The sequence below is a fragment of the Balaenoptera acutorostrata genome, chromosome 19 (genome assembly GCF_949987535.1).
Source record: "Balaenoptera acutorostrata chromosome 19, mBalAcu1.1, whole genome shotgun sequence".
Classification (NCBI taxonomy): Eukaryota; Metazoa; Chordata; class Mammalia; order Artiodactyla; family Balaenopteridae; genus Balaenoptera; species Balaenoptera acutorostrata.
In genome coordinates, this window is record NC_080082.1 from 52,658,384 (window position 1) to 52,684,678 (window position 26,295).

At 48.4% G+C, this 26,295-nt stretch overlaps 1 protein-coding gene across 4 annotated transcripts in view; it reads left to right on the forward strand.

Annotated features, from left to right (window-relative positions):
• Positions 1 to 26,295, forward strand: part of RYR1 (ryanodine receptor 1) — a 116,732-nt gene that overhangs the window by 80,597 nt on the left and 9,840 nt on the right. For all 4 annotated transcript variants that reach the window (XM_057533766.1, XM_057533767.1, XM_057533764.1 and 1 more), the window contains 10 exons: positions 423 to 511; positions 606 to 734; positions 823 to 927; positions 3,189 to 3,270; positions 5,398 to 5,585; positions 19,037 to 19,378; positions 21,900 to 22,712; positions 23,439 to 23,491; positions 24,090 to 24,243; positions 25,275 to 25,361. In XM_057533766.1, the coding sequence (XP_057389749.1) occupies positions 423 to 511; positions 606 to 734; positions 823 to 927; positions 3,189 to 3,270; positions 5,398 to 5,585; positions 19,037 to 19,378; positions 21,900 to 22,712; positions 23,439 to 23,491; positions 24,090 to 24,243; positions 25,275 to 25,361 (2,042 nt within the window). The remainder of the gene's footprint in view (positions 1 to 422; positions 512 to 605; positions 735 to 822; positions 928 to 3,188; positions 3,271 to 5,397; positions 5,586 to 19,036; positions 19,379 to 21,899; positions 22,713 to 23,438; positions 23,492 to 24,089; positions 24,244 to 25,274; positions 25,362 to 26,295) is intronic.

The window sequence follows — 26,295 nt, forward strand, 5'->3', positions numbered from 1 at the left end:
TTTTGGATAAATGAATGAATAAATAACCAATCTCCGATCTCCCCAGCACATAGCAGGCATTCAGTAAAAAACTTTTGTGAACAAACAAAGGCTGAATCTCCATTTCCCCCTGCTACATTGTAGGTGCTCAATAAATATTTTGGGGAAAAAAATGAGTAAATGACTGGCCCTCCACCACATCTGGCACATAGTAGGCCCTCAATAAATATTTATTAGACAAATGGATAAATGATCCTCCATCTTCCCCTAACACATAGTAGGTACTGATAAAGAGTTATTAAGTAAATTAATGATTATATGCCTTCCGGCATACAATAGGCCCTCAATAAACATTTATTGCATAAATGAATAAAGGACTCCCTGTGCACCTCCCCTAGCACATGGTAGATGCTCAATAAATGAGTGACTTTTCATCTCCCTAGATTTCCAGAACTACCTACGGACACAGACAGGGAATACAACCACTATTAACATCATCATCTGTACTGTGGACTACCTCCTGCGGCTTCAGGTGAGGATGTGAGGCCGTCCAGGTGTGACCCGGGTCGGGGTCTGTTGGGCCATGGTTGGCACCAGCAGCCCCTCACACTGTGTCTGCCCCCCAGGAATCCATCAGCGACTTCTACTGGTACTACTCGGGCAAGGATGTCATTGAGGAGCAGGGCAAGAGGAACTTTTCCAAGGCCATGTCGGTGGCTAAACAGGTGTTCAACAGCCTCACCGAATACATTCAGGTAGGGCTCGCCCGCTGGGGCGGGGCGGGGCAGTTCCGCATCCCGCGCCCTGCCTCGTGCTCACGTAGAGCCTCTCTCTGCCCCACAGGGGCCCTGCACCGGGAACCAGCAGAGTCTAGCGCACAGCCGCCTCTGGGACGCCGTGGTGGGATTCCTGCACGTGTTTGCCCACATGATGATGAAGCTCGCTCAGGTTCGGGCCTCTCTGTTCTTCATCCAACTGCTTCCAGGCGTCCCCCAACTGGCACGTTTCCGAGTTTTGTCCCATCGGTCCGTGTCGCACCCCAGTGCTCCCGGCAGGTCGCAGACTGGCCCCTCTCCGTGGCCAAATCCATCTTTCTTCTGGATTGGCTCTCTCCATGACCCCGCCACCGCCAGTCGGCTGGTTATCCATCTACAGTTCCCTTGGTCTGACGTTTGGGGCCCGCCGGCTCTGGTCCAGAGCTCCTCTATGATTGGTTGGTGTTCTTTCCTCTCTGATGAGGTCACCCAGATTCGGACAGGACTAGGGATAGGATGAGGGTAGGCTTCTAGATCTGGGCCTGGGGCTGAAGGGGTGTTTTGCTTCTTTATTCTGCTTGCGGCAGATGACATCTATCCAGGGCATCCATGATGTAAGGTCCCTGTCGAGCCCTGTCTCCCATCTCTAGCATCTTCGTGCTCCCCTTTTCCCCACCACCCCCGCCCCTTTGCAGCCTTGTCAATGCCTCACAAACACCTTATCCATTTGCTCTGCTTCTGTCTGGTACACATATTCAAAGCTGCCATGTGCTCTGCAGCGGGGCCCAGCATCTGAAACGGCACCATCCACATCCTAGACATCATACGTATATCGGTGTATTTATTACAGTAGTTTTCCAGCAGATGGCAATATTCTGTATATTATAATTTCCCAACAGGAAAGAGTCTTGAAGAAGGGAAGCCTTTTTCTAATTTACTCAAAGGCGCCACAGGGGCTGGCAGAAACCCTGTCTGGTGTCATCTGACCTTTTGAAAGGAGTTGAACTTAAGAATGCAGTTTCTTAGTGTCAGTGAGTTCAAGTGGGGCTGTTGATGTAATCTTAAAGTTCTAGAGGATATTGGTATCTTAGTGTAGAGTTCCAAATCCTGCAGAATTAATGCCTCAGCCATAGTCTAGGTTAAATTGCAAGGGCTAGAAATCCAATTCAAAGTGGTAGCTTACAAAAAAAGAATAAAAAGAAAAGAATTTATCAGTTCACATCACAGATCAGATCCAGGGCCTATAGTGCTGTTAGTAGAAATGTCCCCCTCCTCTCTAGCTTCATTCTCAAGCAGGTGCTCCCCAGGGGCTGGGAAAATGATGCCCTGGGCTTTCATGAGCTCCACTAACAGCTCCAGAGGGAAGAGAACACCTCTTTAGATCCAGGAAAAGATCTGCCATATTCTCTTATTGGACTACTAGGTCACATGCCCATTCCTGAACCAATCACCCTGGCCAGGGGAAAGAAAGCTCTGATTGGCCAGTCCTGGTTATATACCCACCCCTAGAACCCGGAAGATGGGGTTAGTCCCATATGCTCTGAGAGTGGGATTGTTGAGAGAATCAAGGGGCTACATCATGGACAGGCACACACCACAGGACTCACCCATCTTAGGATCTTGAGATCCTGGAATGTTGGAATCTTAGAGTCAGAATGCAGAGCTTTGGAACTGTGGAAATGTGTTAGGATTAGAATCAGCAACTCTAGAACTAGCATGGGGTAGAAGGAGACTTACATCCCATTTATCTGGTGGTACCCTTCCCCTTCCTCCATTTCATTAGGTAGAACTATATGAAATTACCACTTTGTTGGTGAGAAATGACTGAAGACTGGCAATTTTATGTAGCTCAACCTAATACAAATAGGGACCATGGGGCAGAACTTTGACCATGTTGGAGACTTCTGTGGGCCCTACATGAGAGACACTGTGACAGGAGAGCCATTCTTCCCAAATGGCTTACCAGAAAGCACATAGCTGTGTCCCACAGCCTTCTTTCTGAACCCAGAGTCCCACTTTTTCTATCACACATTCATTCAACAAACATGTGTCAAGCACCCACCATAGGCCAGGCGCAGTGCTGAACTCTCATCCCTTCCCAGATCTGTGTCACTGTCCCCAGCATTTGCCCCTGTCCGTCTCTGTCTCTCTTGGTTCCAAGCATCTGCTCTCAGATCCCCATACTCCTCCAAGTCCTCCTTGCCTGCCAGCCCTTGTCCTTACACGTCACCTGTTGGACCCACTTCCCCCAAAGTGCCAATCCCACCCCACAGTCTTGTCTCTCTGCCTTTTCCCCTGCTTCCGAGGAACATGTCTGGACTCGGGTCCCCTCGGAGGTAAGAGGGGGAAAGAAAAGGGGTCTTAGGGCCTGCTGGGTGGGTGGAAGCAGCTGGAGGTGTGGGAGGCGTCTCTGCTGAGAAGAGCCCTCACGAAGCTGGGATGTGGGGTCTCTAGGACTCGAGCCAGATCGAGCTGTTGAAGGAGCTGCTGGATCTACAGAAGGACATGGTGGTGATGTTGCTGTCACTACTAGAAGGTAAACTCCTAGTGGGTGGGGGTAAGGGGAGGGTACAAATGTTCAGATGATCCTGAAAATGGCCCTCTGAGACCCAGGAGAGCCTAACCTTCAACTGCATCTGATATCATGTGAGGGTCAATACATTTAAGTTGCTATAAGAAGCCTAGCAAACATTTATTGGGCACTTATTATGTGCCAGGTCCCGACTGTAGATGTAGTAAATTATTGAATCGCCAGAGAAATCTTAATTAGGTGGGTGGCCTGGACACTTTTTAAAATTTATGCACTGAATATTTATTTATTTATTTATTTGCTGAATATGTCAGTTAGCTCTTGCTGCCTAACAAATATCCCCAAAACGTAGTGATTTAAAACAACCATAATTTATTACTAATTAATAAAATTATTTAACTTGTAGACAAAGACTTTTTTCTATAGAGGTTCATAACAGCATCCTCATTCTTTTATATGGCTGCATAGTACTAATTGCGTGGGGATACAGTGATTCATTTAACCACACCCCTATCAATGGACATTCAAGGTTCTTAAAAAACATTTTGCTATTACAAACCATGTTGCAATGAATAATCCTCCTACAATGTTTTAAATTTTTGGTAACTAGTCATCAGCTTTTAAAAATCAGATTTAAAGGGACTTCCCTGTGGCACAGTGGTTAAGAATCCACCTGCCAATGCAGGGGACACGGGTTCGAACCCTGGTCCGGGAAGATCCCACATGCCGCGGAGCAACTGAGCCTGTGCGCCACAACTACTGAGCCTGTGCTCTAGAGCCCGTGAGCCACAACTACTGAGCCCGTGCACCTAGAGCCCGTGCTCTGCAACAGGAGAAGCCACCGCAAGGAGAAGCCCACACACCGCAAGGAAGAGTAGCCCCCCCTCACCGCAACTAGAGAAAGCCCACGCACAGCAACAAAGACCCAACACAGCCAAAAATGATCAATTAATTTTTTAAAAATCCGATTTAAACATCAAAAATCCCTTTAAACATTTATCTTGAAAAATTGAAATATTCGGTGACCACACGTCCACATTCTCACATGGGAAAAATCAGCTGAACTGGATTAAATAACTGTCATATCAATGTTCAATCTGATTTTGATGACTGCACTATGATTATATAAGAGAATGTCCTCGTCTTTAAGAATATATATGTGGAAATGTTTAGGGGTAAAAAGGCCTCGTGTCTGCAGCTTAGTCCTTAATGGTTCAGTGAAAAAAAATAGGGAGAGGTATTATAAAGCAAACATGGCAAAATGTAAACAATTGATGAATCTGGAATACATGAGGGTCCCCTTGCACTATTCTTGTGAGCTACATGTAAATTTGAAATTATATGAAAATTGAAAGGTGCAAAAAGAAGCTGGAGCCAGTTTGGGGAGTTCCCTGGCGGTCCAGTGGTTAGGGTTCGGGGTTTTCACTGCTGTGGCCCGGGTTCAGTCCCTGGTGGCAGAACTAAGATCCCGCAAGCTGTGTGGCACAGCCAAAAAATAAATGAATAAATATAAATATAAATAAAATTCTGTTAAAAAAAAGAAGTTGGAGCCAGTTTGCTTTAGAGGGGGTGTGGGGTCCCAGTTTACCACAGTCTCCACCTCTCCCTGTTGTCTTGTCTTTGGCCTACCTCACTCATCTGTGGACCCGCCTGGCCTCTGTGGGCTAGTGGAAGGCTTAGGTGGTGTGAGCTCTGAGGTCATGCAGCTCTGGGTTCAAGTCCTCCCCACCCCCTTACTGGCTGTGTAAACCTGAGTTTGAGACTTTCTCTGAGTCTGTTTCCTCATCTATAAAAATGAATAGTGACACACGTTCCTTACAAAGATGAGGTCGTGTCAGTGCAGCACTTGGCATGGCATCTGGACCCGCCATTAGTTTATGCCATTGTTATCTTTGTTGATGACTCCCCCAGCTATCGGGGGAGGAGGACATAGAATCAGCCAGGTTCACACCTGATGCTGAGGCAGATCAGAAAGTGACCCTTGCCCTCTGAGGGGAGGTAGAGGAGCTGGCCAGGGAAGCTTCCACCAGCACAGTGGATCCTGGTGGCTCCTGAGCTGGAGAGGGAGGCAAGCCCAATGGGGATCCAGAAAGGAGGCTCTGTTGAGCCACACTGACCTGGGGCTGCCTGCAGGGAACGTGGTGAACGGCATGATTGCCCGGCAGATGGTGGACATGCTTGTGGAATCCTCATCCAACGTGGAGATGATCCTCAAGTTCTTCGACATGTTCCTGAAACTCAAGGACATTGTGGGCTCTGAAGCCTTCCAGGACTACGTCACTGATCCCCGTGGCCTCATCTCCAAGAAGGACTTCCAGAAGGTGAGTACTGGAAGGCGGATGGGTGGAGTGCCAAGTGCCAGTCATGCCCTTCCTGGCTGCCTGCTGTAGGCAAGAGACTTCTCTGGATGCCTCAGTTTCCTTATCTGTAAAATGGGGATAAAACCATCCTTGGACTTGTTTTGAAGACGAAATGCATTAACACAAATGAAAACCTTATTTCTATTATCATTATTAACAGTCATAATATTATCATTATTATAAATAGAAATCAGTTATTCAGTTGATAAACATCTATTGGGTTTCTCCTCTGTGTTGGGCTCTGTGCTGATACCATGGACACAGCAATGACTGAGACAGACACAGCCCTGCCTTCATGGGGCTTATAGACTAACGGGAGAGGCAGTCACTAACGACCACTGCAGGTCTAAATAATGAGGCTGTTAGGAGGGAAATGCAGGAACCAGCTCTGTCCAGGAGCCCACTCACCTGCCTCTGCCAACCCTTCCACCCCAGGTGAGCCACTCATCCGCTCTAAGCCTCAGGCTCCTCTGTGAAATGGGGCTAAGATAATAACATTAACTGTTTCACAGGACTGCTTTGAGGTTAGGCAGTGGGTGAACAGAGCCTGGACAGTGCCTGGAACACAGGAGAGTACAAGAGATGTTACCTATTATTATTACTATTATTACTGCCAGATCTTTTCCATCACCATTTTGTTAAATTTTTCTTTTGAAATAACTTCAATCTTATGGAGGAGTTGCAGGAACAGTACATAAAATTTCTGAATACCTTTTCACCCGGATTGCCCAAATGTTAACTTTTTATTTATTTATTTATTTATTTATTTGGCTGTGCTGGGTCTTAGTTGCAGCACAAGGGTCTTCGTTGCGGTGTGTGGGATCTTTTAGTTGCAGCATATAAGATCTTTAATTGCGGCATGCGGGCTCTTAGTTGCAGCGTGTGGGGTCTAGTTCCCTGACCAGGGCCCCCTGCATTGGGAGCTCAGAGTCTCAGCCACTGGACCACCAGGGAAGTCCCCCAAATGTTAACTTTTTACCTCATTTGCTCTATCATGATTCCTCTTTACCTCTAAATACTTCAGTGTGTATCTCCTGAGAACAAGTTAATCCCCTTACATAACCACAAAACAATTATGCAAATCAGGAAACCAACACTGAGACAATCCTGCTATCTACAGACTTTATTCAGTTTTTGCTCTTGAAGAAATTTTTTTCCTTGTCAAGGATCCAGTCCAGGATCAGGGATTGCATTTAGGCATCCTGTCTCTTTAGCTCCCTTCAATCTGGAACCCTTCCTTGATCTGTCTTTGCCTCTTATGATCTTGATATTTTTGAAAAATAGAGGCCAGTTGTTTTATAGGATGGCCCTCAGTGTGGGTTTGTCTGAGTTTTCCTTGTGATTCGATTCAGGTTATACGCCTTTGGCAGGAATATCAGAGGAGGGCTATGTCTTTCTCAGTGCGTCGTATCAGGAGGCATGTGATGTTGGTTCTTCCCATTACAGTTGGTGTTAGCTTGGTCACTTGGTGAAGGTGGTGTTTACCATAGCCTCCATTGTAATGATACTGTCGTTCCCCTTGGTATCTTGTGAAGATGTGCTTTGAGACTATGTAAATATCCTGTGCACCCTCTCAGGGTTAGCATCTATCAGTGATACTTGTCTCCACGATTATTACTATGGCAGTTGATAAATGGTGGTTTTCTAATTACCCTGTATGCTTTACCTTTACTAGGTACCTTTCTTCATTTTATTGCAGTATGGTTGACTTACCATATTGCAATAAAATGTTGTGTTAATTTCTACAGTATAGCAAAGTGATTCAGTTATACATATGTATATATTCTTTTTCATATTCTTTTCCATTATGGTTGATCACCACAGGATATTGAGTATAGTTCCCTGTGCTATAGAGTAAGACCTTGTTGTTTATCCATCCTACATGTAATAGTTTGGATCTGCTAATCCCAAACTACCAATCCTTCCCTCCCCCACCTCCCCCTCTCCCTTGGCAACCACAAGTCTGTTCTCTATATCTGTGAGTCTGTTTCTGTTTCACAGATATGTTCATTTGTGTCATATTTTAGATTCACACATAAGTGCTATCATATGGTATTTGTCTTTCTCTTTCTGACTTAGTTTGCTTAGTATGATCATCTCTAGGTTCATCCATGTTGCTGCAAATGTCATTATTTTATTCTTTTTTATGGCTGAGTAATATTCCACTGTATATTTGGACCACATCTTCTTTATCCATTCATCTGTCAATGGACATTTAGGTTGTTTCCATGTCCTGGCTATTGTAAATAGTGCTGCTATGAACATAGGGGTGCATGTATCTTTTTGAAATATAGTTTTGTCTGGGTGTATGCCCAGGAGTAGGATTGCTGGATCATATGGCAACTCTATTTTTAGTTCTTTGAGGATCCTCCATACTGTTTTCCATAGTGGCTGCACCAATTTACATTCCCACCAACAGTGTAAGAGGGTTCCCTTTTCTCCACACATTAGGTACCATTTTACTGTAAGGAAGAGTTTTTGCCTTCTCCATTTATTTATTTGCTTGTTTGTTCGTTCATTCATTCATTCATTCATTTGTATGGGTATAGACTCATGGCTTTTTATTTTATTCTAGGGATTGCAATCACTGTTGTCCGTCAGCATTTAAATAAACCCAGGGTCTCCTGAGTTGAATACAAAGTGCCCCATGCCTCCCAGTTGTCCTCTGAGAGCCTCCCTGCCTCTCTCTCTCCCCGCTTCTCAGCCACGCCTCCCAAGAGCTATCTACCCTCGCTCACTCCTTTCTCACCTCCCACTCCTTCCCTGATTCGGGGCTTCTGTCCCTGTCACTCTCCTGAAACTACGCCAGCTAAGATCATCAGTGATCTCTTCACCCTAAATCTCTCCTCTGACTTATCATCTTGGCAGCGTTTGCCACAGTCGGCCATTTCCTCCCCCTCGGCAATGCCTTGCTCCCCTGGGCGTCTGTGCCACGCATTCGTGGGACCCCCACCTTCCCTGCCAATCCCTCAGTAGCCTCTTTTTTTTTTTTTTAACATCTTTATTGGAGTATAATTGCTTTACAATGGTGTGTTAGTTTCTGCTTTATAACAAAGTGAATCAGCTATACATATACATATATCCCCATATCTCCTCCCTCTTGCGTCTCCCTCCCTCCCACCCTCCCTATCCCACCCGTCTAGGTGGTCACAAAGCACCGAGCTGATCTCCCTGTGCTATGCAGCTGCTTCCCACTAGCTATCTAGCTTACATTTGGTAGTGTATATATGTCCATGCCACTCTCTCACTTCGTCCCAGCTTACCCTTCCCCCTTCCCGTGTCCTCAAGTCCGTTCTCTAGTAGGTCTGTGTCTTTATTCCTGTCGCCCTCGCAGCCTCTTAAACATCGCTGTCCCTGAGCCCTGCACCTTCAGGAAGAAGAGCTAATATGTATCATGTTCTCACTCTGTGCCAGGTCCTGTGTGTAAATGAATGTTAATTTACAGTAACCCTTAGGTAGTAAGGACTTTTTTTTTTTTTGGCTGCGTTGGGTCTTCGTTGCTGCGCGTGGGCTTTCTCTAGTTGCGGTGAGCGGGGGCTACTCTTTGTTGCGGGGCGCGGGCTTCTCACTGTGGTGGCTTCTCTTGTTGTGGACCACAGGCTCTAGGCGTGTGGGCTTCAGTAGTTGTGGCTTGTGGGCTCTAGAGCGCAGGCTCAGTAGTTGTGGCACATGGGCTTAGTTGCTCTGAGGCATGTGGGATCTTCCTGGACCAGGGCTCGAACCCGTGTCCCCTGTATTGGCGGATTCTTAACCACTGGACCACCAGGGAAGTCCCAGTAAGGACTGTTTTTTATTCCCATTTTGCAGAAGTGGAAACTGAGGCACAGGAAGGTTAAAGTGCTGTGCTTAAGGTCACACAACTGATAAGTAATAAAGCTGGGATTAGAACTCAGGCAGTCTGGCTCCAGAGTACACTGCCTCCAGATTCATCCACTAATCTAGCCTAATAAACAGCCAATGAGCACCTCCTGGGTGCCAGGCCCTCTCTGGGGAGTCCCAGCTCGACTCTCAAGACTGGCAGGTTAAGGTGAGAGTCTCAGTAGGGACTGCAAGAGAACCAAAAAGGACGATGCAGGAGCTAAAGTCCCATCATTTATAATTTTAAAATGACTCTACTCAGCAAAGGAAACCATCGACCAAAAAAAAAGGCAACTTACGGAATGGAAGAAAATATTTGCCAACCACATATTTAATACGGGGTTAATATCCAAAATATACAAAGAAGTCATTGTAGCTCAAAAGCAATAAAACCAATAACCCAATCTAAAAATGGGCAAAGGACCTGAATAGACATTTTTCCAAAGAAGGCATACAAATGGCCAACAGGTACAAGAAAAGGTGCTAAATATCACTAATCATCAGGAAAGTGCAAATCAAAACCACAGTGAGATATCACCTCACACCTGTTAGGATGGGTGTTATCAAAAAAACAAGAGATAACAAGTGTGGCAAGGATGTAGAGAAAAGGGGATCTTTGTCCATTGTTGGTGGGAATGTAAACTGGTGCAACCACTATGGAAAACAGAATGGAAGTTCCTCAGGAAATTAAAAACAGAACTACAGTAGGACCCAGGAATCCCATTTCTGGGTATCTATCCAAAGGAAATGAAACTATAATTGCAAAGTGATGTTTGCACTCTTACATTCATTGCAGCATTATTCACAATAGCCAAGGTGTGAAATCAACCTAAGTATCTGTCAATGGATGAATGGATAAAGAAGATGTGGTATGTGTGTATGTGTGTGTGTGAAATATCATTTAGCCTTGGATAAGGCTGGAAATCTTGTCATTTGCAGCAACATGGATGAACCTGGAGGGCATTATGCTAAGTGAAATAAGCCAGCCAGAGAAAGACAAATACTGCATGGTATCACTTGTGTGAAATCTAAAAGTAAAAGTCAAACTCAGAAACAGAGAATAGAAAAGTGAGTGGTTTCCATAAGCTGGGAGGTGGTGGAAAAAGGGAGAGATTGGTGAAAGGGTACAAACTTTCAGTTATAAGGTGAATTTTTAAAAACTGGGTAAAGATCCCTCCTGACTATTCAGGGTTTCACAAATCACAAGATTTGATGTCATGTACACAACATTTTGTAGCTCAATATCTGTTTCACAAAGTTACAAACAATCTGTAACTTTAAAAGTGCATTAAAAAAAAAAGTGCATTGGCTTTATTTTTTGAATAAATAATACATTCACATAATTTTTAGAGTAAAATATAACAAAGTATGAAGTGTGAGAAGTCTCATTCCCACCCCTTTCTCAACCTACGCTTCCTTCACCCCCACTGCTGTGAGTAAGCATTAGTTTCTTTTGTATCCTTCTATCATTTTCTCCAGATATTATTTTCCTCTTTTCTTACATAATAGGTAATAAGCTATATACATTGGCCTGTATCACTTAACAATATATTCTAGAGATATAGGGAGTGTCCTGATTATTTTTTATAGGTATCCAGCACTCCACTTTGTGTATATATTATGGTTTATTTGATTACTCCCTGTTGATGGACACTCACTTTTTCCCAGTCTTTTGCCATTACAACACATGCTGTCATTAGGGCGGCCATGGATAGTTGCGCAAGTTGTGCACTGTACAAAGGTGCCGTTTATAGGACAGATACTGTAAATTTGTACTGCTGATTTCCAGCAGATGGAAGTAAGCGTGTTGAGGAAGGCTCTATACGGGCCACTAGCAATGCTGGCTAGAACAATTACCTTTGTATGTACATCATTTTGTACGTGCAGTTATATCTAAAGGTAAACTTCCAAAAGTGGGATTGCTGGGTTAAAGGGTAACTGCATTTGTCATTTGGACAGATCTTGCCCTGCATTTTTCCTTCTCATTAGCAAAATGTGAGACTGCCTGTTTTCCCACAGCCTCACCACCAGACCGCATTGTCAAATATTTGGATTTTTGCCAATCTGATAGGTGAAAAAGGGTATTGAGTGCAGTTTTAATTCACATTTCTCCTGTTACGAGTGTAATTAGGCATCTTTTCATGTTACTTCTTTTGTATTACTTGTTCAGTGAACTGACCACGTCTTTGGCTTACTTTTCTATTGGGATGTTGGTGTTTTTCTTCTTGATTTCTATATTTGGCTGATTATAACTTTGTTTGTGATATGAGGTGTACTTCTTTTTTCTGGTTCATCATTTGTCTTTTGACTTTGCTTATGGTGGTTTGTTTTGTTGGTTGGTTGGTTGGTTGGTTGGCTGGTTGGCTTTGGGGGGAGAGGGTTGGCCATGCATAAGACTTGATTTTTATGTAGAAAATCATTTAAAATATTTTATTACTTTTTAACAGAATAGATAATACAGGGATACAGTCCTTTTGTAGAGAAATTCAGAACTTATAGCTATGGTTGAGGTTATCTTTGGTCCCCACACCCAACCCTCATCCCGCCTCTTCAAAGGCTGCCACAGTTATCCTCTTGATGTTCATATCTCTGGACATTTATTTCTGCATTTCTGTTCATATGTAAATCTGCACTGAAAAATATATAGAGGGCTTCCCTGGTGGCGCAGTGGTTAAGAATCTGCCTGCCAATGCAGGGGACACTGGTTTGATCCTTGGTCTGGGAATAGCCCACATGCCGCGGAGCAGCTAAGCCTGTATGCCACAACTACTGAGCCTGCACTCTAGAGCCCGCGAGCCACAACTACTGAAGCCTGCGTGCCTAGATACTGTGCTCCGCAACAGAAGCCACTGCAATGAGAAGCCCGCGCACTGCAACAAAGAGTAACCCCCGCTCTCAGCAACTAGAGAAAACCCGCGTGCAGCAGCGAAGACCCGATGCAGCCAAAAATTAAATAAATGAATAAATAAATAAATTTATAAAAAAAGAAAAATATATAGAATTATTTTAGGGTTTCCGAAGTTCTTCGTGGTTGACAGTGTTCTTGACAGTCTGCAAAACATGTCTCCAATGATAAGTACTTTGCAGATTCCAAAACGTCTACTACAGTTTGGAAAGCCCTTCCTGGTGGGTGAAAACACATTTCAGGCTACTAATTTATTCTTAGGTAGTACTATTTTGTGGTTTTCTTTATTGTTTTTTATTAGCGAATGTTTTTGTACCTATCTCTAAATTAAAAGACTTCCTTTTAAAAAAATCTTTATTGAGATATAATTCATATGCTATAAAATTCACCCATTTAAAAGGTACAATTTAATGTTTTTTTGATATATTCACAGAATTGTGCAACCATCGCTACAATCTAATTAGAACATTTTAATCACCCCAAAAAGAAACCCCATACCCTTTAGCAGTCACTTCCATTTCCCCCACTCAGGCCCCTGGCAGCTAATCTACTTTCTGTCTCTATAGATTTGCCTATTCTGGACACTTCATATAAATGGAACTGTACAATATATGGTCTTAAAAAGCTTTCCTTCTATTTAACGAACCACAATATCATTATCACTCCTAACTAAAAACAAAGCAATAAAGACAAAATGAAAAAGATCCATAGTTCATTAAATCATCAAATGTCTGGCCAGTGTTCACATTTCCAGATCTTCTGAAGACCACATATAATTTTTTGTAATTTCTTTGCAGCAGGATCCAAACAAGGCCACCCAGTGCTACTGGTTGCTATTTCTTAAATTCTCCTTTTTTTTAAAAAAAATTATCTACTTATTTATTTTTGGCTGTGTTGGGTCTCCGTTGCTACGCGTGGGCTTTCTCCAGTTGCGGAGAGCGGGGGCTACTCTTTGTTGCAGAGTGCAGGCTCCAGTAGTTGTGGCACATGGGCTTAGTTGCTCCACAACATGTGGGATCTTCCCAGACCAGAGTTCGAACACTGTGTCCCCTGCATAGGCAGGCAGATTCTTAACCACTGCGCCACCAGGGAAGCCCTTGGTTGCTCTTTCTTTAAACCTCCTTTTACCTACTGCTGCCCCTCCATCACTTTTCCCTTACCTGGCAGTTTATCTGATGGATACCTGGGTTGCTGGTCATGTAGAGCAGCGCTGCCCGATAGAAATACAATGAGAGCAACACATATAATCAAGAAATTTCTGGGACTTCCCTGGTGGTCCAGTGGTTAAGAATCCACCTTCCAATGCAGGGGACGCGGGTTTGATCCCTGGTCGGGGGAACTAAGATCCCGTATGCCATGGGGCAACTAAGCCTGCGCACTGCAGCTACTGAGCCCACGCGCTCTGGAGCTCTCACACCACTAGAGAGAAGCCCACGTGCCGCAACGAAGAGCCCGCGCGCTGCAAGGAAAGATCCCGCGTGCCGCAACTAAGACCCAACACAGCCAAAAATAAGTAAATAAATATTTTTAAAAAAAAGAAATTTCTAATACCTACACTTAAAAAAAGAAGTAAAAAGAAACACGTGAAATTATTTTTAACAATGTTTTATTTAAACTACTCTACCAAAATAATATTTCAACATATAGTCAATGTAAAAATTATCAGATATCTTAAATTCTTTTTTTATACTAAGTCTTTTTTTTTTTTTTTTAAGATCTTATGTGGCCAATTTACTAGTTTTTCCATTTATTTATTTATTTATTTTTGGCTGTGTTGTGTTCTCGTTTCTGTGCGAGGGCTTTCTCCGTTTGCGTCAAGTGGGGGCCACTCTTCATCGCGGTGCGCGGGCCTCTCATCATCGCGGCCTCTCTTGTTGCGGAGCACAGGCTCCAGACGCGCAGGCTCAGTAATTGTGGCTCACGGGCTCAGTTGCTCCGCAGCATGTGGGATCTTCCCAGACCAGGGCTCAAACCCGTGTCCCCCGCATTGATAGGCAGATTCTCAACCACTGCGCCACCAGGGAAACCCCTAAGTCTTTTTTTTTTTAAAGGAACATTTATTTATTTACTTATTGGGCTGTGTTGGGTCTTCGTTGTTGCGTGCAGGCTTTCTCTAGTTGTGGCGAGCGGGGTCTACTCTTCGTTGTGGTGCGTAGGCTTCTCATTGCGGTGGCTTCTCTTGTTGCGGAGCATGGGCTCTAGGCGCGCGGGCTTCAGTAGTTGTGGCTCGCAGGCTCTAGAGGGCAGGCTCAGTAGTTGTGATGCACGGGCCTAGTTGCTCCGCGGCATGTGGGATCTTCCCGAACCAGGGATTGAACCCGCGACCCCTGCATTGGCAGACGGATTCTTAAGCACTGCGCCACCAGAGAAGTCCTATACTAAGTCTTTAAAATCCATATGTGTTTTACACTGTCAGCACATCTCACTTTGCACCAGCCATGATTCAAGGGCTCAGTAGCCACATGTGGCTCATAGCTGTCATTAGATAGTGCTCTCCTAGTTGTAGAGTTTCCCACAGGTTTGATCTGGCTGATGCAACTTTGTGGTGTCATTTAATGTGTTCCTCTGTCCCCTGCATTTCCTGTAAACTGGGACTTGGGTCAAGAAGCTCGATCAGATTCAGGTTTGGAGTTTTTGTTTTTATTTTTATTTTTTTGCCAACACCTTCCTTTGTGGTGCTTCATACGTCCATCAAGAGGCACATCCTGTCCCGTCATCTCTCCTTCTGTGATGTCAGCAACCACTGATATTCAATGCCCAGACACATTAGTTCATTAGAGGTTGCAAAATGGCAATAGTCTCGTTTCTAAATGTTTGACCTTTACCAAACATCATATGGTTTCCCAAACCCAAAGCATCATATGATTCCCAGACTCTTTACAAATCTTTGTATTTTACAATATGCTTTTCAATTTTTTTATGGTTTAAAAGACAAGGTTAGGTTGTTTTTTTTTTAAGGACTTCTTAATTTTCAAAAATTGTAACAGAGTTAAAAAGTCTTTTCAGTTTTCAAGATGCTTAATTCATTTGAAATATGCGTTGAGCACGTACTGTGTGTAGCAGTGAACAAAACAGAGACTGACAGCCCAGTGGGGAGGGACAGATGAAAAAAAGTAAAGAAACAAAATAATTTCAGGTTATAATCTGTGGTCTGAAGGAAATGAGCAGGGTGGTGTGCAAGAGAGCATGCGTGGAGTAAGCCCTGTAAATTGGGTGGTCAGGGAAGGTCTTTCCAGAAGAGGACATTGAAGCCAAGAGCTGAAAGCTACCCTGTGAAGGTAGGGGAGGTTGTGGCATCCCCAGGAAAAGGGACAACAAATATAAAGGCTGAAAAGTGGGAATAAGAGGGATGCAAAGGAGGCCAGTATGGCTGGAGAGGGCTGTTGGGGGCGGGGAGAGGAAAACTTTAAGTCTCAGAGGTGAGGAGGGCAGATGTGCTGGCACTGGTTGGCTGCAGGGAGGACTCTTTAAACCTGAATGAGACGGAGCTAAGGGAGGATTCTGAGCAGGGGAGGAATGTGACCTGACTCAGATGTTCACAGGGTCCCTCCAGCTGTGGGTGGGGGGAAGAGACTGTGGGGACAGAAGAGGAGCAGGGAGACCAGGGAGAAGGTTGCTGCGATGGTCCAATGGGGGACAAAACCAGGGTAGGGGCCATGGAGGGGGCAGAAGTGTATGTGTCCTAGATCTTTTGAAAGTAGAGCTGACAGATTTGCTGATGGATTAGGTGTGGGTAGTGAGATAAAAGAGAGGAATCAAGGCTAACTCAAAGATTTTAACTTAAGCACCTGGGTGGGTGGTGATGCTATTCCTGAGATGGGTAAGACTGTGGGAGGAGAGGTTTTGAAATCAAGAGTTCAGTTTTGGCCATTTCCACAGAGATGTCAGATAAGGCTCCCACTGTTAAGTGTATGGATTCTGCAGAGCAGTCAGGGCTGGGATGTAGCCTTTACAGTCATTGGCATGGGATGGCTTTCAGAGGTTCGGGCCTCAATGACATCTCCATGACGAGTGTATATCTCAAGAAAAGCGTGCAAATTCCAGGCCTTGGAGCCCCTCCAACCTTTAGAGGTCTGGAAGAGAAGGAGACTCCAGCCAAGGAAACTGACAACAGTCAGAGAAAAAGGTATTTCAGAAGAAGGGGTAGGCAAATGGACAATGTGGAGCATGGTTGGGGGGGGGGGGTGTCAGATTTTAAGAGGGACAGTGTCACACTGTATCATAAGAGAAGGAGTCAGGTTGATGGCGTGACGGTAGAAGGTGAAGAGTTCCTGTGTGATTGTCTCCACGCTCTGTGGTTTCTAGAGCCCTTCATGATTTGCAAAGCATGTTACTCATTTAGAAAGCATTTTGCAAAGTTCTTGGCTACAAAGCATTTTTTAGAGCCAGAAGATTTCGCTTCTGTTCATACCCCAGAGCAGTGTTTCTCAAACCATGTTGCAACCCATCTGTTGGTCATGAAATTTAGTTAAGTCATGACCAGCATCTTTAAAAATAAAATAGAATAGAACATTGCAGAGTGTGTTACATAGCGAAAGTCAGAATTGTGTCGTGAAATCTTTTTTTTTTTGAGTCACATTATAAAATGCATTCTTACTATAGGTGTGGTCAAAACATTTGAAAGACTGCCCCAGAGAACCTCTTGCAAAGAGTGCATTGAAGATCAGCGCAAGAATGTTCAATGAAAGTGTCTGTAAAGTTAAAAACTGGAAATAAACTAAATGTCTGTCATCAGGAGGATAGTTTGTTTATAAAACAGGAATACTACACAGCAGTGAAAATGCATTCATTTGATCTATATATCAACATGGATAGATCTTGAAAACGTACAGCTGAGTGAAATAAGCAAGTTTCAAATTACATGATTATAATAGTAGTTCTTTAAATCAAAATAATGCACAGGATACCAAATTTTTTGTGTGAGAAAATGGCAGAATATAAGTAGTAGAAGTACTGACACATCTTTTTTAATTGAAGTATAGTTGATGTACAGTATTATATTAGCTTCAGGTGTACAACATAGTGATTCAATATTTTTATAGATTATACTCCATTTAAAGTTATCATAAAATATTGGCTATATTCTCTGTGCTGTACAATATGTCCTTGTAGCTTATTTATTTTATTCATAGTAGTTTGTATCTCTTAATCCCCTATCCCTATCTTGCCCCTCCCCCCATGCCCTCTCCTCACTGGTTTGTTCTAATTTGTTCTCTATATCTGTGAGTCTGTTTCTGCTTTGTTATATTCATTCGTTTTATTTTTTAGATTCCACATATAAGTGATAACATACAGTATTTGTCTTTGTCTGACTTATTTCACTAAGCATAATACCCACTAGGTCCACCCATGTGACACATAGTTCTTTGCAAGGATACACCAACTCCTTGGTGGTTACCTTGGGGGAGGGTGGGGGTAATGGAGCAAGAGAAGGGTACACAGAGGGCTCCAACCATACCTGTCATGTTACAGTTCTTAAATATAGAGTAGCTGAAAATATGTTCTGGGGTGATGGGCATACGACTTTATTCCCAGTTGAAATTTGGAGGCCTCCATTGTGTCAGGTGCCAATTATTTAGTTGCTGGAAATGGTAGGATGGGGGGACCAAAGGGCCTTGGGGAAGGGGCAGAGGTGGTGGCATGTATCAGTCAGGGCCCTAGCTGGAAGGGGGCTGGCCTGGAGGAAAGACTAATTATCTAACTCCGAGATAGAAGGAGCTGTGTGGACAGGATGGCAGGACTGACCTTTGAGGGAGAGAGACAAGCAGCACGGGGAGGAAGCCAGGGAGAGAAATGCCACAGCTCCATTCTCCTCCTGCTCCCTGACCTCAACTGGACAGGCCCCACCTGCAGCCAGAGGGTCAAGAAAGCCTGTGGTACAGACCACAGGTGCCATCACGTCGGGGGAGGAAGGGTGGAGAGCAGGCCTGCGGGGACTCGCCAGCACGGCAGGCAGGGAGCTTGGGGCAGCATCTCTTTACCAGCTGCTACACAAGTGCTGAGTTTCATCAATTCACATCTTACCATCTCTGAAAATGGACTTTATCTGACAGTGGATGGTGGCTCAGCTTTGTGGAAATGCAGCATTCAGTATTTTTTTTTTTTTAATAAATAGATTTATTTATTTATTTACTTTTGGCTGCATTGGGTCTTCATTGCTGCGCACGGGCTTTCTCTAGTTGCGGCGAGCGGGGGCTACTCTTCGTTGAGGTGCGCGGGCTTCTCATTGCAGTGGCTTCTCGTTGCAGAGCACGGTCTCTAGGTGCACAGGCTTCAGTAGTTGTGGCACGTGGGCTCAGTAGTTGTGGCTTGCGGGGTCTAGAGCACAGGCTCAGTAGTTGTGGCGCACGGGCTTAGTTGCGCTGCAGCATGTGGGGTCTTCCTGTTCCAGGGCTCTAACCCGTGTCCCCTGCATTGGCAGGCGGATTCTCAACCACTGCGCCACCAGGGAAGTCCCACAACATTCAGTGTTTTAATAGCTGGTACAGCCTCACCCATACCAACCTGCTGGGCGTCAGCCTTGGGTGCTGTTTATATGATTCTGAATTTTTCTCCCTTTATGAAAAGTCCATAGTTGTTTCGGGAAAGGCATTGGGGCTCCCTAGGCCACCCCTCTGACCTCCCCCGCTCACCCCTGCCCACCCCCCAGGCCATGGACAGCCAGAAGCAGTTCACCGGTCCAGAAATCCAATTCCTGCTTTCGTGCTCCGAAGCGGATGAGAACGAGATGATCGACTGTGACGAGTTCGCCAACCGCTTCCAGGAGCCAGCCCGCGACATCGGCTTCAACGTGGCCGTGCTGCTCACCAACCTGTCGGAGCACGTGCCTCACGACCCGCGCCTGCGCAACTTCCTCGAGCTGGCCGGGAGCATCCTCGAGTACTTCCGGCCCTACCTGGGCCGCATCGAGATCATGGGCGCCTCCCGCCGCATCGAGCGTATCTACTTCGAGATCTCGGAGACCAACCGCGCCCAGTGGGAGATGCCCCAGGTCGGTGGCCCCGCACACGCGCATGCTTGCCTCCCGGGGCTTCGGGGCATGCTCCTCGCACGCTTGGACCACACATGGGGCTGTGCACGCTTCGCACATCTGCTCTGCAGACCCTGGTGTGCCCCTGCTCTGCTCGTGCAAGCCCATGCCCACCCTTCTGCACACGTTGTATGGGTGCTGCTGTGCCCTGGCGCACCCCTGGTTCTCCCATGCCCACCTCGTGCAGACTCGGCATGGACACATACCCTTATACATGCAGCAGCGTCTGTGGGCCCTCACTGTGGCTGCTCGCACACCACGCCTGCCACTTGCACACTCACCCTGGGAGCTCTTATAATTCTGATGCGACCACACCCACACTCTTGTACTTGAACCCACGTGGTTACACACACCTTGCTCACCTTACCAGCAGCCCCTGGTGTGCCCTCTCTTGGCCCTGGCCTGCCCATGCCCACTCTTTTGCACACTCACCGCGGGGGCTCTAGGGTGCCCTGATGACTGGTGACTGGCATTTTGTGCCCCCAAATGCCCTCTGAGTTCCTAGCACACAATGCCCTTCCCACTTATGCTGGGCCCACATGTGCGTGCACCTCTCTTGCACACTCACTCTGAGGATGCCAGTGTGCATTCCTGCAGCCCTGGCATGCCATATGGTTGCCCGCCCTCACTCATTCACCCACACATGCCCTGGCACACCCATGCTCATTCATGAGCACTTGGACCACCCTCACCAACTCACCCGCAAGAGCCCCTGCGTGTCCTTGGTGGCCAGGCCTACTCCTTGACCTGATGTGCCCCGAATATGCCCAGCCTACAAGTGTTTGAATGCCCCTTACACACTCACTTGCTCCAAAGTATGCTCACGTAGCCCTGGCACGCCCCCAGCCCACCTTACACACTTAGCCTGCATGTGGTTCCCATCCCCCATTTTCTCACCCTCCCAGGTGCCCCTCATGCACGCTCGGCCCCTGGCCCTGCCCCTGCTGTCCAGGTGGCCCTCCTGCCCACACTCACCGTGCACACCAAGCCTGCGTGCTCCTTACCTGCCCCTTGCACTCCCACTTCCCTTTTATTCCTCAGATGCCCCCAGGCACCTGCACACTCCTCCCACTTGCTCTTGCACACCCTTCCCACCTTACACACAGTTCATGTGACTTGCACTCCCATCATCTCAACACCTGGGCCCCCTGAGTCTCCTCCTCAGTGACACCTGGCTCATGCACGCCCAGGCTTGTGCCCTACCCTGAGCCCTGCCCTCACGTTCTGGGCCCTCTTACACTGACTCCCAGGTCCTCTTGCACACTCATCCTGCCGCACATGCACTGACCATATGAATTGTAGACCCCTCCCACATTTACACTCCCCACCCGCGGTTTCACCCAGGCCCTTGCATGCCTGCCCCATATGCCCATGTCCGCCGAGCACACTGAGCCGGGCATGGTCACATTCTTCCCATGTCCTCCCATGCCGCCACGCCCTCCTCACACCGGATTCCTCCCTTAGTCCCGGTGCCCTCTCACAAGGCTCTTGCACATCGGCCCTTTCACATACTCCACCGGAACGCCCAAGGTTTTGCACACTCACCTGTGTCCCTTGGGGCACCACTGTATACTCCTCCTCTCCAATCTGGCTTAAAAGCCATTGCATCATCCTTGCACCCGGGACGTCTGCACATCCCTGCCTCTGCAGGAAGCCCTGGTTCACCACTGGCGCTTCACACTCTAGTACACCCCGTGGGAGCTCCGCCCCTCACGTGCACTCCCCGTGCACACTCTTTCTGTTAGTGTTATTCCTCCAAACACCCACTTCCTCCTGCTCACTCCTTCCCATTCCCACGTTCTCCCGCCGGTCCGGAGTCCATGTCTGCCTGCGTGGCCCTCTAGCGCTCATGCAGCAGTACCACAATAGCAAGCACTATGCGGCGTTTGGCAGGTGCCAGGCACTGTCCTAATCACTCAGCATCTATTAACTCATTTAATCCTCACGCCAACCCTTTTACGCATGGGTTCTACTATTATTCCCCGATTTACATAAGGGGAAACCGAAGCCCAGAGAGTTAAGTCTAACTCAGTGGCAGAATCAGCATTCGAACCCAGGCAGGCTGGCTGCAGAATCTTTGCCCTCAACCACTATGCTCCGTCTGTCGAAGCCAAGAACATCGATTCTGGAACCAGCTTGTTGGGAATTCGAATCCTACACCTGCCACCTCTCAGCTGCATCACCCCGGACACGTGACTTTCTGGGCTTCCATTTCCTCATCTGTAAAATGGGGATATCGGCCCCTACTTCTAGGATGGTTTGTGAGGTTTTAATGAGAGACCATACATAAAATGCTGGATACAGGGCCTAGCCTTGCTGAGGTTCTTACAAGTGCACCTACAGCGAGCGCTATATAGGTTCGCTTTCAAAAATAAAAACGACGATGCTTAGAACAGCGGCGAACGCGCGTGGCTGCCACCGCTGTTGTCCCAAGTCCCCGCCGACGGCGCCCCCATCACGTCCCCTCCGTCCCGCGCTGCAGGTGAAGGAGTCGAAGCGTCAGTTCATCTTCGACGTGGTGAACGAGGGCGGCGAGTCGGAGAAGATGGAGCTCTTCGTGAGCTTCTGCGAGGACACCATCTTCGAGATGCAGATCGCCGCGCAGATCTCGGAGACAGAGGGCGGGCCGGGGGAGGACAACGACGAGGGCGCGGGCGCGGCGGAGGCGGGCGCCGAGGGCGCAGAGGAGGGCGCGGCGGGGCCCGAGGGCGCGGCGGGGACGGCGGCGGCGGGCGCGACGGCGCGGCTGGCGGCGGCGGCGAGTCGGGCCCTGCGGGGCCTCAGCTACCGCAGCCTGCGGCGGCGCGTGCGGCGGCTGCGGCGGCTGACGGCGCGCGAGGCCGCGACGGCCGTGGCCGCGCTGCTCTGGGGGGCGCTGGCGTGCGCGGGGGCGGCGTGCGCGGGGGCGGCGGCGGGCGCGCTGCGCCTGCTCTGGGGCTCGCTCTTCGGCGGCGGCCTGGTGGAGGGCGCCAAGAAGGTGACGATGACCGAGCTCCTGGCGGGCATGCCCGACCCCACGGGCGACGAGGTGCGCGGCGAGCAGCCGGCCGGGCCCGGAGGCGACGCGGACGGCGAGGGTGCGGGCGAAGGCGCGGGCGACTCCGCGGAGGGCGCGGGCGACGAGGAGGCGGCGGCGCAGGAGGCCGGCCCGGGAGGCGCCGACGGGACTGTGGCCGTGGCCGAGGATGGCCCCTTCCGGCCCGAAGGGGCCGGCGGCCTCGGGGACATGGGTGACTTGACGCCGGTGGAGCCGCCCACGCCCGAGGGCTCCCCTATCATCAAGAGGAAGCTGGGGGTGAGAGCAGGGGCTGGGGCTTCAGGGTTTTGGAGAGATTGGGGTAGGAGGTAGGGTGAGAGAGGGAAAGAGAGACAAATAGAGGTTGGAGAGCGGTGCACAGAGAGAGGAAAAGGGCGGAGAGAGGGCCTGAGAGATACGCAGAGACAAAGAGAGACACACTGAGAGATGGACGCAGAGATGGAGACCTGGAGGAAGTCTCCCGATGAAGAGGGTAGTGATTCTGGGAGAGACAGAGAAAAAAATATCTGGAGCCAGAAAGAGCAAGAGATCCAGAGACCAAATTAGAGGAGAAGCAGGACCAAGAACTAAAAAGACCGAAGATAGGGTCAGAGACACTGGGAAAGACCCTCAGAGATACAGGCGGTTGTGGGGAATTAAGTAGTCCACGTGACAGAGGCCCCTAAAGCATCCTCAGGCCCTCAGTACAATAAGTGCCATGGGGGTGCGGTTGTCAAGGTGATGGAAGGCCATGAGGGGAGAAGAGCTCCACTTGGAGCCAGCCTGACTCTGCACAGTGCTTTAGCCAAGGCACTCCACCTCTCTGAGCCTCAGTTTCCCCTCTGTAAAATGAGAATCATAATCCCTCTTCTGGGGCGGGGTGGGGGGGGGAGTAAAACTTAGATTGCCCAGGAGAAACGGCCAGAAAGGGACACAGAGAGGAATAGGCAGGTCTGAGAGGTGCTTGGGGTGCAGGCTCAGCCCTGATACTTGCCCTGCTGCCAGGTGGATGGAGAGGAAGGGGAGCTGCCTCCAGAGCCCGAGCCTGAGAAAGCCGAGTGAGTGGCCTTGGGTCCAAGGGGCCCAGCCCCTATCACTGCCTCCCTCCTGGACTAGAAGCCTCCTGAGGTCAGGGCCTGAGGATGTCCTGGTCACTCTGGGACCTCAGCATCACCCATCCCAGGCCCAGGCCCAGAGGAGGGCCTCTGTGAAAGGCAGTAGAGAAATGAATGCTCCTCTCTTACCTGCAAGCCTTTCTCCCAGCCGTTCCCTCCGCCTGTGACACCTTCCCCTGTGCTTTGTCTCAGCCTTCCTCCTCCCCATCTTGGCTCACATGGCTCCTTCTCTGGGAAGCCTACCTTGACACGCCCCCTAAGTTGAAGAGGTGTCTCCTCTGGGCTCCCATAAGTCCCTGAGCTACCCTCGTCCCAGCCCTGACCACTCCGGGCTGCCACTGTCTGGTGACGGGTCTGTACCCCATTGGACTGGAGCCCCATGGGGACAGGGCTGGAAGTTGTCTCACCACTGTGTCCCCAGCACCATTTAGACCTGGACCAGGCATGGGGTGGGCCCCAGCGCATGGCTTTGAATGAATGAATGAATGAATGAATGCATTCCCCAGGCACCTGCTCACTCTCTCTGTGTCCTGCCCTGCAGTGCTGAGAATGGGGAGAAGAAAGAAGTCCCCGAACCCCCACCAGAACCCCCCAAGAAGACAGCTCCTCCTCCCCCCCCTCCAAAGAAGGAGGGGGCTGGAGGCGGGGGCCTGGAATTCTGGGGAGAACTGGAAGTACAGAGGGTGAAGTTCTTGGTGAGGAACCCAGCAAGGGCACCCTGAAGCCTCCTCTCCCAGAAAACACTCACACCACCTCTCCCCCAACCCTGTCCTTGAGCCCACCTGGGCCAGGCTCATCTCTGTGGGGAAGTCGATATGGGCAGAGAGCAGAGATGTCCCCAGACAGAGCAGGACCTGGGCACAGGGCAGCATTTTCAGGTGGTCCCCACTTGGCTATTCGGCCTCTCCCCGCTCACAATCCTTATTCCAGCCTCCCCGCTTTTGCGCACCTGGGGCCACCGGCCTCAGCTTCCCACCCCCATCCTCTATCCAAAGCTAAATCCAACTGAGGCCGTGGCGCTGTTCCTTCCACCGTGGCCTATTTCTTGGCTCTCAGCCTTCAGGTAGGAGCTGCCACACCAGCCCCAGCTCCTCCTGTGGGGGGAGAATTCATCTCCTCATCCAGCCCGGAAGAAGGGAGGTCGGGGCCCAGGGCTCCATCTGTCCTATCTCCTCTCCAGGCCAGCCTGACATGAGGGGCTGAGGGAAACATGTTGGACAGAGGGTGGTTCAGTGAGGATTGGGGGGAAGAATGGGGGATGGAGAGAACGATGGAGAGAAAGAGAGGAAGGGAGAGGTGGAAGTAGATGTCCTCTGCCTGGGATGAAGCAGACAGGGTCCCCTCACCCGGGAGGCAGCATGGCAGAGTGGTTGGGAGTGTGGACTCTGGAGCTGGACCGCCTGGCTTCAAAGCCCAGGTCTGCCACTTCTTGGCTGCGTAACCTTGAACAAGACAACTCACCACCCTGAGCCTCCATTTCCTCATCCAGAAAGTGGGCTTATCAGCAGTACCTACTTCATAGGGTTGTGGTGAGAATTAAACAGGTTCATGTATATAAAGCTCTTAGCCCAGGCCTTGGTATACAATAAGCACTCAATAAATGGGAGATTGTGGGACCAGATATTAAGGACCCCAGTGCTTGGGTTGTGGGTGAATGTTGGGATAAATTCTCCCGGGAAGCGAGTGGACCGTGAGCTCTGTCTTTTTCTTTCTCTCCTCATCTTAGAACTACCTCTCCCGGAACTTTTACACTCTGCGATTCCTTGCCCTCTTCTTGGCATTTGCCATCAACTTCATCCTGCTGTTTTATAAGGTGCTGATCAAGAGGGGCCGGGAGAATCAGGCGCTTACCTGGGCTGTGGGGCGGCAGGCTCAGCCCCTAACGGGTTCCCAGGGCCCTTGCAGTTCACCAGGGACAAGGTCTTGGGCTCAGGTCCCCAGGAAGGTTCAGGCTGAACACCTTGAGCTTAAGACCCCTGTGGTGGTGAGTATGGGTGTCTGGGTCCTTTTGGAACAGATGCCTGAGTGCCCTGTGGGAGTTAGTGCAGGGAATCAGTCCTGGGTTCCACGCTCAGCTCTGCCACTGGCCAGCCCTGTGCCCCTGGGTGCAGGCCGTCCCCTCTCTGCAACACCCGCTGATTTGGTTACATCTCTTTGTTCTCACATAAGCTAAAGAGAAATTTGTGGGGAGGAGGAAATGGGCAGCTCATGAAAGAGAAGGAGAGGGCTAAGAAGCAGGCCTCCCAAAGGACAAAGTGACCCTCGGGGTCTTGCGCGAGATCTAGATAACAGGACAGAGGGGCAGTCTAGCAGAATGGTCAGAGCATGGCTTCTGTAGGATCAGAGTCTGGCTCTAACATTCACTGGCTGCATGATGTTAGGCAAAGTTCTTAACCTTTCTGTGCCTTAATTTCCTCATCTGTAATATGGGATAATAACAGAGCCTACATCTTAGAGCTGTGGGAATTAAAAGAGGATTAACATGAGGAATTCCCTGGCGGTCCAGTGGTTAGGACTCCACGCTTTCACTGCTGAAGGCGCGGGTTCAATCCCTGATCAGGGAACTAAGATCCTGCAAGATGTGTGAGGCCCAGCCAAAAAAAAAAAAGAGGGTTGATGTATGTAAAGTACTCAGAATAGTACCTGGCAAAAAAAAAGGTGCTGTATAAATAAATGATAGCTACTACTAATTTTAGTATTAGTGTTAATATTAGTGTTAAAAGTAGTCTCTTTAGGGCTCCACTATC